The 13,690-nt window shown below is 42.0% G+C and overlaps 4 protein-coding genes across 4 annotated transcripts; 2 read left to right on the top strand and 2 right to left on the bottom strand.

Moving 5' to 3' along the window:
- Nucleotides 1-364: 364 nt before the first annotated feature.
- Nucleotides 365-2,825, top strand: LOC111464860 (exocyst complex component EXO70B1-like). Its single transcript, XM_023109118.1, has one exon. The coding sequence runs from the start codon at nt 692-694 to the stop codon at nt 2,600-2,602; it is 1,911 nt and encodes a 636-aa protein (XP_022964886.1). The 5' UTR covers nt 365-691; the 3' UTR covers nt 2,603-2,825.
- A 2,028-nt stretch (nt 2,826-4,853) lies between these two features.
- Nucleotides 4,854-5,515, top strand: LOC111464913. Its single transcript, XM_023109194.1, has one exon. The coding sequence runs from the start codon at nt 4,920-4,922 to the stop codon at nt 5,376-5,378; it is 459 nt and encodes a 152-aa protein (XP_022964962.1). The 5' UTR covers nt 4,854-4,919; the 3' UTR covers nt 5,379-5,515.
- Nucleotides 5,516-5,677: 162 nt separating this feature from the next.
- LOC111464735 (cation/H(+) antiporter 15-like) lies at nt 5,678-8,969 on the bottom strand. The gene is made up of 4 exons (XM_023108978.1): nt 8,664-8,969; nt 7,581-8,585; nt 7,043-7,444; nt 5,678-6,514 (listed from the first exon to the last, which is right to left on the bottom strand). Exons 1-4 carry the CDS (start codon nt 8,868-8,870, stop codon nt 5,678-5,680), a joined length of 2,451 nt encoding a protein of 816 aa, XP_022964746.1. The 5' UTR covers nt 8,871-8,969.
- A 1,172-nt stretch (nt 8,970-10,141) lies between these two features.
- Nucleotides 10,142-12,829, bottom strand: LOC111464886 (probable WRKY transcription factor 26). Its single transcript, XM_023109161.1, has 5 exons — nt 11,962-12,829; nt 11,684-11,866; nt 10,991-11,601; nt 10,737-10,901; nt 10,142-10,651 (listed from the first exon to the last, which is right to left on the bottom strand). The coding sequence occupies exons 1-5, from the start codon at nt 12,256-12,258 to the stop codon at nt 10,228-10,230; spliced, it is 1,680 nt and encodes a 559-aa protein (XP_022964929.1). The 5' UTR covers nt 12,259-12,829; the 3' UTR covers nt 10,142-10,227.
- Between the last annotated feature and the right edge of the window lie 861 nt (nt 12,830-13,690).

Here is a 13,690-nt window from a genome sequence, read left to right as displayed (position 1 = left end):
TTCCACTTTTACTTTCCACCCACTAATTTACAAACTTTATAATATTCTCTTGCATTAACACAAAATCAACGTATCTTTTCTCCTTCTATCAATCATCCCTAAATTATTATAATGTTGTGGAAATCGTACCAATCAAATATGACCTATAGTTTTTCGGGTTTCTTTTTCCGAGAAATAATATGTTGTACCAAAACAAAGTACTTACCAATTATGGTTGAAGTATGCTCGAGAGTGATTTTTTTAATCTCGAGAACAAATTATATACCAATTAAGGTTGGATTATGCTCGAGTGATTTTTTTTTTATCTCAAGGACAAAGTACTTACCAATTAAAGTTGAAGTTTTTTTTAAATTCCGAGAACAAATTAGAAACCAATTAAAGTTGAAGGATGAATGGCAATTATTTATTGATATGGATGGAGAAGAGGGAGTAATGTAACGAGTGATGAACAAACCGCGTTCCCTTCCCATTTTTTATTTCTACTTTTGAATTCTTCCAATCACTCTTTTTCTTCATCAATTTCCTGACCGTCTCTTCGATTTGTTTCTCTCTGGCATTTTCGCAAACAGTTTCATGTATCTGAACCTCGTTTCCATGTCTCTCGCTCTTTGATTCTTCCCTTCCCCTTTTCTTCTTCTGCGCCTTCCATTGCTTTGCTTTGCTTTGTTTCTGATCCATCTTCCTTTTATCAATGGTTGACAACGGCGAGGAGAAGTTGCTGGCTATGGCTCGCCACATAGCCAAGACCATGGGTCGCAACGAGTCCATGGCTGATGATATTCTTCACATTTTCTCCAATTTTGATGCTAGGTTTTCCCTCGATAAGTTGTCTGATAAGCCCGATGAGCTTGATCCCAGAGGCTCCGCCGATTTGCATCGCTCTCTCAAGTCTTTGGACCGCCGGATCTCCCAATACTTGGTCGCCGACCATCCAATTTGGGCTGACTCTGCTGATTCCTCTGCGTTTCTTGACGCTATCGATGAGTTGATGGCAATCATTAGGGACTGGACGCCGATGGCTAGGGATAAGTCTGTTGGGAACTACCTTGCTCGCGCTGACGATCTGATGCAGCAGGCGATGTTCCGCGTCGACCAAGAGTTCCGGTCGTTGATGGACCGTGGAGGTGAGTCTTTTGAACTTACTCGTCATTTCAGGAACGGCGAGTCAACTGGTGATTTCTGCTTCGATTCTGAGGAAGATGAGGATGTTGCGGAAGGAATTCTTGGCGATGGTCTCCAGATCCCTGTGGCGCAGCCGGTGACGGACTACAACATCGTTATCGACGCGCTTCCGTCGGGGACTATCGGCGATCTCCATGAGATATCGAAGCGTATGGTTGCGGCTGGGTTCGAGAAGGAGTGCTCGCACGCTTACAGTAGCTGCAGGAGGGAGTTCTTGGAGGAGAGTCTTTCTAGGTTGGGGTTACAGAAACTGAGCATCGATGAAGTTCAAAAGATGCAATGGCATGACCTTGAAGAGGAGATTGAGCGCTGGATGAAAGCGATTAGCGTCTCCCTTCGAGTTCTCTTCCCAAGCGAACGACACCTCTGCGAACGCGTCTTCGTCGGCCTCTCCTCCACCGCTAATCTCTCTTTCATGGAGGTCTGTCGAGGATCGACGATCCAGCTACTGAATTTTGCAGATGCGGTGGCAATTGGCTCCCGCGCCCCAGAACGACTCTTCAAAATTATAGATATGTTCGAAACCTTGAGAGACTTGATGCCAGAGTTCGATTCAGTATTTCCAGACCTGTACTGTTCGTTTCTTAGAAATGAAGCACTCACAATCTGGAAAAGTTTTGGCGGAACAATCAAGGGGATCTTCATGGAGCTTGAGAATTTGATCCGTCGTGATCCGGCTAAGACTCCGGTACCGGGGGGCGGCCTTCATCCAATCACTCGATATGTGATGAATTACCTTAGAGCAGCCTGTAAGTCGCGGCAGACTCTGGAGCAAGTTTTCGAAGAAGTCGCTCTTACCTCCAAGGACTACAGCAAGCTCGAGGACAGAGCAGCAGCATCATCATCGTCATCGTTGTCAGTTCAAATGGAGTGGATTATGGAGGTTTTAGAGAGCAATTTAGAGGCGAAGTCCAAGATATACAAGGATCTTTCCTTGAGCTCTGTGTTTCTGATGAACAATGGGCGATACATTGTCCAGAAAGTGAAAGACAGTGAATTAGGATCAGTTTTAGGTGAGGATTGGATTCGAAAGCACTCCGTTAAAAACCGGCAATACCTTGGGAATTACCTGAGAAGCTCATGGAGCAAGGTGATCGGAGTGTTGAAAGTGGACAGTGGCTCTTTAGCTCCGGCTGCGATGAAGGAGAAGCTCCAATCATTCAACGTGCAGTTTGAACAAGTCTGCCAAACCCAATCCACATGGGTGATATTCGAGCATCAGCTTAGAGAAGAAGCAAGAATCTCAGTCGCCAAAACCCTGTTGCCGGCATATCAAAAGTTCGTCGGAAGGTACCAGAGTTTGCCGGAGTTGGCAAAGCGTACAGACCGGTATTTGAAGTACACGGTGGAGGATGTGGAGGGTCGAATCACCGAGCTGTTCGAAGGAGGAGGAGGAGGAGGCGGCGGCGGAAGGAGGTGAGGTGAATAAAAATTGCGTGTATATGTGTAGAAATGGGGTGTTTGATAAGAGAGAATGTTGGGCAAAGTGGTAATGGGATTTGATGTGGTGGGTGCAAGTGTTATAGTGAATGAATATGAATGATTAAATCTGAAGGGCTTTGCTCTTTTTGTTTAATGATTCAGAATGGAGGATTAGGAGAGATTACTGGGCGTTTGAAGCCTTTGATTGTTCCTGAAATTGGGCAATGAGTTGAGATCTGATCTGATCTGATCTGATCCAAATTGGCCTCCACAGATTCCTGTTTTATGGATCCAATCCGGCCAAGAAGACGACGATCCTAAAGGAATCGCAACAAACAGGTACACAGAAATATACTATTTTCCGCACGCACTCTGTGGCTAGTTCTTGATTAATTCTGACTAATAATTAAAAAGAAAAAAAGATCAATTGCATATTTGATTCATTGAATTGTATGCGAAAAGACAATAAGATTGAAGATTTGATTCATTGAATTCTACTGCTTTTTTCAATTTCAAAATAATTACAACCGATCCAACTAAGATCAAATGGGTTGGCATAAATCTAATCTCTGACCACAACTATAAGGATTTGAATTTTAGTATCCTTGCCAATCTTCTTTCAATTCTCTAATTAACACGAATTACATTATTTTTATTATTATTATTATTATTATTTAACAACCTTCACACAGTGCACCAACATCACTAATTTTTTAGAATTGCCGTTGTTGTAGCTCCATAATCCTCATGTTGCACACTATCACCGTTGTGGACCACACGTGGATTGGGTTTTATTGATCAGGTTGTTGTCGCTAGGTTTCAGGATTCACGTTAGTTCACTCATGAAGAAGAATATCTCTAGTTCGAGTTCAAGCCTGGTTCAAGGTTAGGTCCAATTCGTTCAATTTTTTGGGTTCTTATCGATTCAATCAACAATCATCGGTCAATAAATTTTTGTCCAATTCGAGGTTCTTTTCTCTGTTAAAAGATTTTCAATCATTTCAACATGGTTTCAGTCAATTTCTTTTAATTTAGACCGGTAGAGTATTTTCCTTACATTTAAGCCGGTTCAAGAGTTTGTTAAACATATCTAAGCAGGAATTAAGAATAATAAAGTTTATATGTACATCATGTGACAGTGGTGATTAGATTTAGGCATTATCGAGATTCTTTTAAGGTTTGGATAACAATTGCTATTGAAGCAAAGGAAATTTACTATTAGACGCGTTATATTAGGTACCATGTATAGTCATGTTTTAATATTTTAATTTATACTTTTAAATGAAATTTATAACATGCACGTAGTAACAACCAAAATCATAATATTTTAAAAAGGGTATTACGTAACCGAGTTTATAAAGTAGATTAATTAGTTAATAAAATAGCGACAGATTTTGGAATCTTAGGTGGTGTGATGGGCTTAGGTTTCCTTAATTAATCAAATGTTTTATAATAGTAAGCTTAGTCGGAATTGGGATTATTCAATGGTCGGTGTCTTGTCTTATGTTATGTTTGGGTTTCATAATAATAATAATAATAATAATAATAATAATAATAATAATAATAATAAATGTCTGGAAAATTGTAAATAAACAAATAAATAGGAAGCTTCCTTTTAGTTTGTAACATGCCTCCACAACCTCACACCAATTCCCTATTTTTTTTTTTTCCATTTTCTATACTTTTAATACATTATTTAAATATTTTATTAACGAAATTAAATAAAAGTATTAAAAAACATTAATATTTATTTTTAAAATATCATAGATTGAGGCATAAACAAAATTCATCTAAAATACATTATTGTTTTTAGATTTAATTAATTTAATAAAATGTTTTAGAGTATTTTTAAATATATAATTACGGAAATTGAATAGGAATAATTCCGTACGTGAAGGAAGTTTAATCACTTGGAGTTTGAAGTATGCGTTTGTCGGATGGCTATATTCGCGTTCACTCCCTACGCTGTCATGTCCCCTACCTCTCCTTATTTTAATTATTTTTTATTTTCTTTTTAAATATTCCAATTACTTCTTCCTTTTTTTTTATTTAAATAAGAACAGCTGCCTAAAATATATTTATTTAAAATATAAAAATAACGCGTAAATTAGAAGAAACCAACGCCATAATTCGGAATCCACTTCAGAAGGACATTTTCGTACTTTCCATTTTTTTAAATTTATTTTTCTTTTATTTTTGTGTTTATTATATAAATCTCATCTTTTTCCCCGTTCTTTCCCCTTCACAATTTTCAGTTCTCTTCAATTCTTCTTTGAAAGCTCCATTCCAAAACGCTGCCGTTTTTCTCTGGTGAAATGGGGAATAGTTTAAGGCATTGTTTGGGTTGTGTTCTTCCCTGTGGCGCTTTGGACTTGATCAGAGTGGTTCATCTCAACGGCCATGTCCAAGAATTCTCTCCGCCCATCGCCGCCGCCGAGATCCTAGATGCCAATCCTGGACACGTTCTCACCACTCCCTCCGACGACCACCACCACCTCGTCCGTCATGTTACCATTCTCTCCCCCGAATCTCACCTCCGTCGTGGCGGCATTTATTTCTTGATTCCGGCTAGCTCCGACCACCGGAAGGCTGCCAAAAATCCCTCCTCCGCCACCTCCAGCGACGCGGTTTTCCCAGAACCCAACGATCTCACCCACCGGATGGAGGATGTCATCGTCTTCAAGAAGGCTAAACCCGGCCGCCGAGATCGTCGGAGCAGCCGTGCCGGCAGCGGCGCGTGGCGGCCTCATCTACTGAGCATTAATGAAGATTAATTAAACCCCCAAAATACCCTTCTCTTATCGACATCGAATTTTTTTAAAAATATGTATGTCGTAATTCTTATGATCTTGTCCTTTTTTAAAAACTTTGGCGGCGGCCGATGAACAGAAATGGGAACTGTGAAGATCGTGTACAGTCAATTTGTTTTTTAAAAATGTATTGGTATTCATTTGTAATTGTTTAGCTTAATTATAAAAATAAATAATGAAATATTTAATTTATATTATAATCTAAGAATAAAAAAAATTTATTTGTACAGAAAATTAAAATAAAATTTAATGATAAAAGAGAATCAAGTAGGGTCAGGTTTGTGGTGCCATGAATTGGAAGAGTTGAGGGGCTTTACTACTTCCATAGGAAACGACTCATCCATTAGGCATCGGAAATCTTCTAGAAGCTCATGATCGCCCACGATGGTCTGCTGCTGAACCACCAGCACTGTGGCGTCGCTGGGGGAATCAATGGTCGCCAACATGTCCCCAATGAACCCCAGCTCTGGGTACTCGTGCCACTCGTTCAACCCCACGAACAGCGCCGAGTCCCCATCGTGGCGCCGCCCCACCAATATGAGATCGTAATTGTGTTCCATTTTCCTCATCACTCCGATCAGCCCCACGCAGTCGCTCGCCGTCACCTCTTCGTAGAAACAGTGCTTTATCCCTGAGCTCGACATGATCAGCTTGAACTCGTTTAGCATCTCGAAGTCATGTTCTTGGTCCGCCGGTTGGTGGGTGGTTCCTTTTGGATGAATCAGCCGGACCACCGTGAGCGTCACCATGGGATGCTCCACCATGCGCGTTGCATACGCTAGCGCCTCCCGATCATCCGAGCCTCCCACAAAAATCAGCCCCACCTTGTACAATTCCGCTCTGTTCATTATGGGAACCGTGTTGGCGGTGGTCGCCATTATCATAGGGTCTATCAAGATCCCGACCGAACATGGAGCCTTTGATAGAATGTTCTTGTTCACTGCACTTATTGCATTCACCGAACCCTCGTACGCGTTCATTGTCCTCCGCTTGTGGAACGGCACGATCACCATCGACACTCGCTTCTCCAATGCCAACATGCATACATCGTCATGCATGGTGGCAAAGGGAGCCACCGATGTGAACGCGTTCATTATAACCTAAAACCACAAAAATATATCGGTTGAGAATTATGGAGAGGAGGAGTATGACATTGGCTAATTAAAGACATGAGAGCTATGTCAAGAATTGTTGGGCTGGAGTCCCACGTTCATGATCATGGGTTTAGCCAATGTGGGACTCCCTCTTAACAATCCTCCTCTCGAATAGAGTACACTATAGAACCTCCCCTAAATCGAGGCTCGACTCCTTCTCTGGAGTCTTAGAACAAAGTATGTCATTTGTTCTACACTTGAATTACTTTTGACTACACTTTCGAGGCTCCCAACTTCTTTGTTTGACATAGATAAGTCAAGGGCCGACCTCTGAAACCATATTAGAAATCTGATATGGTCCACTTTGAGCATAAGCTCTCCAAAGGGTCTCATTCCAATGAATTTACTTATAAACTCGTGATATCATATCATTGTGGAGGTTCGTGACAAGTTAATGCTCAAAGTGAACAATATCAGAAGAGTACTATGGAGGGTCGTGGTTCCTAACAAAAACAAAAGATCATTATCACCCACCTTATCGTAACTCATTTGCTGAAAGAGTTGGAAGGCATTGATGATTTGATCGGAGAGATTGCAGCGTTTGGAGCTGCGACGATTGGGGTGGTGGTGGATGAGGAGCGGAGAGGCTCGGCCGGTGAGCTGGATGAGGTGGATGAGGTAGAAGCAAATGGGGCTTTTAATGGTGGGATTGGAGACCTCAAGGAGGTTGATTACAGAGGGAGTATTGTCTTGGTGGTGAATACAAAGCAACACACGCAGCTCCCCGTTTGGGCTGGTATGCTCAATGGTCCTCCTCCGCCTATTGCATGTGTATTTGTTTGATGGTTTGTATAGCATTTTCACTATCGGCGATGTCGCCCCTGTCATCACCATCATCGCTAACACCATCACGCTGTATGAATTCAGGTCTATCATCTACACATAGACACACACACACAGACGCCACCCATTTTCACGAGCTACCAAAAGTAATATGAATGAAGAGACATCAATCCTACCTAATTTGGAATAGTGTATTTTAAAGCCTGTAAAGGGAGGGAGGAGGAATTACTTGAAGGAGCAATCCCTGTTGGAGAAAGAGAATGTCAGAGATGCCCTGAGTGCTCATGATGAGTCCCAAGGTCAAGGAATCAACCAAGGGCATTTTGCAGTACAAGGAAGGGAGCGTGGCCCCAATCAGCTTCCCCATTAAGCTCCCAAACGCCAACAATTGAACGACCCAAATGCTCTTCATATCAAGCTTGGAGAGATTGATTCTAGCGCCACTAATGACGAAGTAGAAGGGCAGCATGATGGAGGACACAAAGGACTCGAGTTTATCCACCAACGCGGACCCAAGGGGCGGCCCATCAGGCACAGCCAGCCCAAGAATCATTGGGCCCAATAAGAAATGCTGGCCCACGAACTCACTAAACAGAGAACAGAACAACATCATTATGAACATCAAAAACACGTAGCTTTCCTTAATGGGCCCCCCGGAGATGTTGGTCTGCTCCACAATCCAAAACATGATGGGGCGAAGAATGTAAATGACGAGGATGATCATGCACGCCACGCAAATGGCCATCCAGGGCAGCGCGTCTTGCTGCTCCATCGAGGTTTGGCGTAGGGTGAAGCAGATGACTATGGAGATCCAGCTCAAGGTGCCGCTGATCATGGAGGAGGAGAGGGCGAGGCGGCCGATGTGGGAGTTGAGAAGCTTCAGATCTTCTAAAACGCAGGCGATGACGTAGAAGGAGCTGGAGGACTGAAATGCGCCGATGGCGGTGAGGGAGTCCTTTAAATTGCTATCCATGTCGATTGTGCTCTTTAGGTACACCGACAACAGGCAGTTGATAAGCAATGGGAAGAGGAACACCAACACGCCGATGACCATGGCCTTTGTCCCTGATTTGGTGATCAATGTCAGATCCATTTTAACGCCCATGAGGAACATGAATATCATGCACCCGAAGAAGGCGAAGGTTTCGCTGACGTAGAAGCTCTTGTAGGGGAACACCACCTCCAGAAGTGGGCTGTTTCCACCGTTGAACGACGGCCCAAGGACAAGGCCCACCTGAAGGAAACAAACCCAAAGTCAACAAAAAAAGAAAAAAAAGAAAAAAGAACAAGGACAGGCGGGTGCGGGCGCGACCAGCATCTGAGAAAAGAAGGAGCTCTCCCCAATGGGTGTGAGGAGGCATTGTAAGAGGCAGGTGAGGAGCGAGGAGACGGAGATTTGAGCCAGAAAAACGGTGTTTCCAAAGGAGAAAGGGTTGTCCCCAAAGAAAATGCCTCTGGATCTGTAACGCTCGTTGGGCTGGCACACCCAGCTGCCATTGTGCGCTGCTCGAATGTTCATCCTTTCAACCCTTCAATCTCGTTTAAACTATTCCTTTCACTCTCAATTATTTCAATATGGCTTTCAAACTTTGTGGTCAATTTCCTTCCTTACTTTCTAACCATCTATTACTCCTCCCTTCCTCCTTCCTCTTCCCTCTATAATTAGAAATTGATGCTTGTCCATACATTTTCATACAAAAATCACAATCCTACTCTTTCCATCATTCTCTTTAATAGGAACCCAACCCATATTCATATTTTTCGTCCACTTTTCTGACTTCCCAGGATCGTCAAACATCTCTTGTGTACGATCTAACCTTGTTTGCTCACGTGCATGTTCAATTGTCATTGTTGTGTTGGTTCCCAACAATACAGCCCATGCATCGTGATGGCATCCCATGTCTCCACACATGTTGGCTATCTTGGCTTGTTTGGATGTATCCGTTCGGCATTGACCCACGTGTCGATCATCTTAATTGTAACATCTCGAACGTCCATTTATATGAAATTACCCAAACATTGGACTATACTTTTAAAGTTTCAAGTTCAATGAGAGTGTTTTGATTAGAAAGAAGAGTCGATCTCAAACTAAAATAAAAAATAGAAATATAACTTTTAATTTAAAAAAACAATGGCATCTAAAAAGTTTCTATTTTTCCAAATTTTAAAAGAGAATAAAAATGTTTGGCAACAAGATAATTGTGAATTGTGTTGTAGGGATAAAAGAAAAAAAAGGCGAAATCTGGTTACGACATGTCGGTGGGTGGAACTAGCCCTCACCCACCAATCTCCTTTTGCCAAGTGTCACCTCCTCTCTTTCCTATTTACTCCGTGACATTCACGTACTCGTTCTTCTCTTTCCATTTTACCCAAATACCCTTTCCGTGTGAAAGTGGGTTAAAATAGTCATTTAATAACCTTGGTCCCCCAAAGTTGACTTTCCTCCTTCAGCTTCTCCGCCAAGTAATCCACTCACCACCCCCTCCACCGCTTTCTTTGACTTGTTCAAACTTTGTGCTGACGTCAGCGATGACATCACATATCTTGCTATCTATCTGTCACCTCTTCATTTTTTTTTTCTAAATATCGAACATTTATTTCGCCAATTTCTTTTATATATTCAAACTTAAAAACAAAAAATAATAATATTGAAGGTATAATTGTGATCTATAACATACAGGTGTATTATGATACTAATACAAAAAAGAAAATAATAATAAAACCCAACCAGCCCCTAAGAAAAAAAATATACAGCCAAAAGAAAAAAAGAATTAAATAAACCTTATTTGATTTTTTTTTTTGGACTTGAAGTTTTGCCTAATTCGTAAAAAACCCCCCAAAAGGAGAGAAAAAAAGAATTGGAAAACCCCTTAGTGTCAACATAGGAGAGATTGGATGAACATGTCATGATCTCTGGGCTCTTCTTTGGCTCGAGCGAAATTATGGTTGGGTTGGGTTTGGTTCATGTAAGATCCCGATCCCATTCCCATTGAGTTTCCGAATTCCGGGAATGAAAATCCATTGGGATTTTGGACCATTTCCACCGCGAATGCTGTCTGCAGGGACTGATGGCCGCCGTTGTTTGACTGATGGGCCACCGCGGATGGGCGGATTGCGGTGGCTGGAGGGTCGTTGTTGGGGAATGCACGGCTGAGGGAATGGCTTCCACTGCCTCGTGCCGGTGGGACGTCGTGGTTGTGCTTGCCTTCATAGGTTGTGATCACTGCCCTTTGATCGTGTGAAGCTCTCTCCACATGCTTTCTTACAGGACATCCTGGGTTTGTGCATTTGTAGTAACTCCTGCAAAAAAACAAAGCTTTGGACATTTAGGAATCAAAGTTTGGATTTTCAGAGGAAATGAAATGAAATGAGAGATTGTTTTCACCTTGGATTTGGGTTTCCCTTCACCACTTTCTGTCCGTACTTCCTCCACCGGTAGCCGTCGTCGAGAATGTCGATGTCGCTGGTGGTTTGAACAACGACTCTCGGCTCTCTCACTGTCCGGCTGCCGGCGGCCGACATGCCTTCGTTGTTCTCAACTTCCCTTCGCCTGAAAATCAATACCCAAATCCTTAGTTTAAGAAACAGAGAAACAGAGTCAATTTGCAAGAACATAGCATCAGATTTAGCCCCACTCACCATCTCTTCGCCTCTGGCTCGACTTCATCATAGTCGTCCCCTCCGGATTTGCTCTTCTGAGAGCTACGATCGAAGTCGTCGTCGCCGATTGAAATCGAGGAATTCTCCGGCGTTGCAACGCCGTCGAATTGGGCGCTGCTTTGAGTTGTAAATGACTGGTCCGCCATCTCGTTGGCGGCCGGATTCGAAACCACCATGGATAGGGAAGAACCGGCGGATGACAGCGACGACCTTCTCGTGGATTGGGGCTTCGGGTGGTTATGGCTGCCTTTGTAAACGATCTCCGTGATCTGTCCATCTAAGGATCTTTCGACCTTTTTCTTTGTTGGGCAACTGGGGAAGGTGCACTTGTAATAGCTTCTCGGATTTTCACTTCCCTTGACCTGTTTCTGGCCGTATTTTCTCCAATTGTATCCGTCGTCGGACCTCCGATTCACCGTCTGAGATTGTTGCGGGTAATTGTTGCCGTAGTCGGACTGCAACTGCCCACCGCCGTTGATTTGGCTCTGGTTTTGAACAATCCCGTATTCCGGTGAGAAGCTCTGCTTCACCATATTATTCTCCGACGAAAAACCGTCCTGTTTCTTGCCCTGTTCTTGAAAACTCCAACTCTGAATCGGAATCACAAAATGAATCAGAGATTTGATGATACGAACAAGAAAAAGAAAAATCCTCTGTTTCGGTGTCACGTACCATCGGAGCTGTGGTGGAGGAAGGCTGAAAAGACGAAGGCGGCGGCTTTGACGATTGAGTTTGAAATGAGAAGTTGGACAGATATTTGTTTTCTTCTTTAATGCTCTGCTGATTATAACCATAATTGTTCTTCCAATTCAACGACTGAGACGGGAAACTCCCAGTAGTCGGCGACGGCAGAGGCTGAACACAAGAACAAAAAAGACAAAACCCATTAAACCAACATGAATTTCACCAAAATAAATCCGACCCATAAGCTAAAATGAAAAGAAACGTACATGAGAAGCACTGAGAAGAACAGGAGAATCGAGAAGCTCGGCCGGACTCAAGCCAGGAGGAATGGCGAAAAAGGAAGAAGGAGAGAGAGGCAGAGAGGGAGGAGGGAGGGATTTGAATTTAGGAACGCCGGTAGTGGAACTCCGGAGAGAACCGTGGGGTGTGGCGGAGGAAGGAGGATCGTCGATGCCGGAGGCGAGAAGGTCAGAGTAAGAAGTAGTCATAAAAGGATGACTGGAGAAAGTGAAAGAGGGATGGGAATTCCCGGAGGTGTCTAAGCTCCCGGAAGAAGAAGCCATGAGAGAGGAAGAAGAAGAAGAGATTGTGAAGAGAAATGGTGAAAAGAGAAAGTTAAAGAAGGAGAGGGGAGAGAGGAGGGTTCCAGGAAAGGGAGTCTCATGGGGGATTGTTGACTGTATTTTGGTCAAATCTCGTGGGTTTGACTGAATGGCGGCTCACTTGTTTTTGTTTGTTTTTTTTTTCCCCAACTTAATTGCTCTGTTTTCCATTTTGCTTTCTTTCTTGCTCTGATTAAGAGAGAGAGAAAGACATAGTTTGGTTATTTTTGTCTTTCTATTATTACCACTTTTCTCAGCCACTCGTGTGTCGTGTTCTGTCCGGCAGTTTTCTTTTTTTCCTTCTCGTTTAATATCTCCCCACAAAGTGGACGCAAAAATATCATAAATATCAAATCATTCTTGTGAGTCAGTCCGATAGCTCTACAGTTTCGAAGGTTAGTTTGATAATCATTTTTTGTAAAATTAAACTTATAAACACAATTTCCACCCATAAGCTGCATTGTTTTGGTTTCAGTAGTTGTTAGCCAAATTCAAAAGTGATGCCATGGTAAGAAACATGCAATATAACAAGAATAAATTTTAAAGATATAAAGCAAAAAATGAAATCATTATCAACATAATCTGCTGTCACTTACCGAATGATCTTGTTATAGAAAGAGTAGACCAGCTCCGAGAAGAAACTTTATGAACATAATCTGCTGTCATCTATAAAGACAAACAAGATAGTAAACATTAAACATATGCATAATTTGTTAAATAATAAATTCAGAAATGGACACACATTAGATAAATTGCGTGACACTTTCGCTTGCTACGGAAGGAAATGTGAGGATGGGATTTATTACGACATGCTTTCTAGAACCCAACGTCAATAGAGATGAGAAAAGGGGCAGCCCAACTTCCACGTGGCCATGGGAAAAATTATATTCCTATAAACTATTATCTTTTATGAAAGAAAGTTAATGTGGTATGTGGTATGTATGTTGGGTCATCAAGATACTTACATCTTCATTAATTAAAGACATCCTTAGGAAATGACATCTCATATACGAAGATTTTGATAATGATCGTTCCAAGCAAATACAGGATAGGGCCAGTTGAATTTGGCAACATTATCCCTATTTGCCTTCTTTTACACGACACCTTTTTTAAATAAATAAAATACATAAACATATTCTCCACTAAAGTTGATTTAAAACCATATCATCCAGCTATAGCTAATACCTGGTATTAGAATTAGCTAATGAAGGGTGTAAATTAATACAAAGTTAAATCAATCCAGATGAATCCTTTGATTCTGACCCTATAAATAATTCAGACAAAACATAATTGGTTATCAAACGACAATTTAATTCATTATACTTGATCTTCTTACCATTCAAACCTATAAGCATGGTCAAACAAAAGGATTTTTTTTTTTTTTTTTTTTTTT

The sequence above is a fragment of the Cucurbita moschata genome, unplaced genomic scaffold (assembly GCF_002738365.1).
Source record: "Cucurbita moschata cultivar Rifu unplaced genomic scaffold, Cmos_1.0 Cmo_Scf00031, whole genome shotgun sequence".
In the NCBI taxonomy this organism is placed as follows: domain Eukaryota; kingdom Viridiplantae; phylum Streptophyta; class Magnoliopsida; order Cucurbitales; family Cucurbitaceae; genus Cucurbita; species Cucurbita moschata.
Note: the sequence above shows the minus strand (reverse complement) of the source record. Positions and strands in the feature narration are given on the sequence as shown.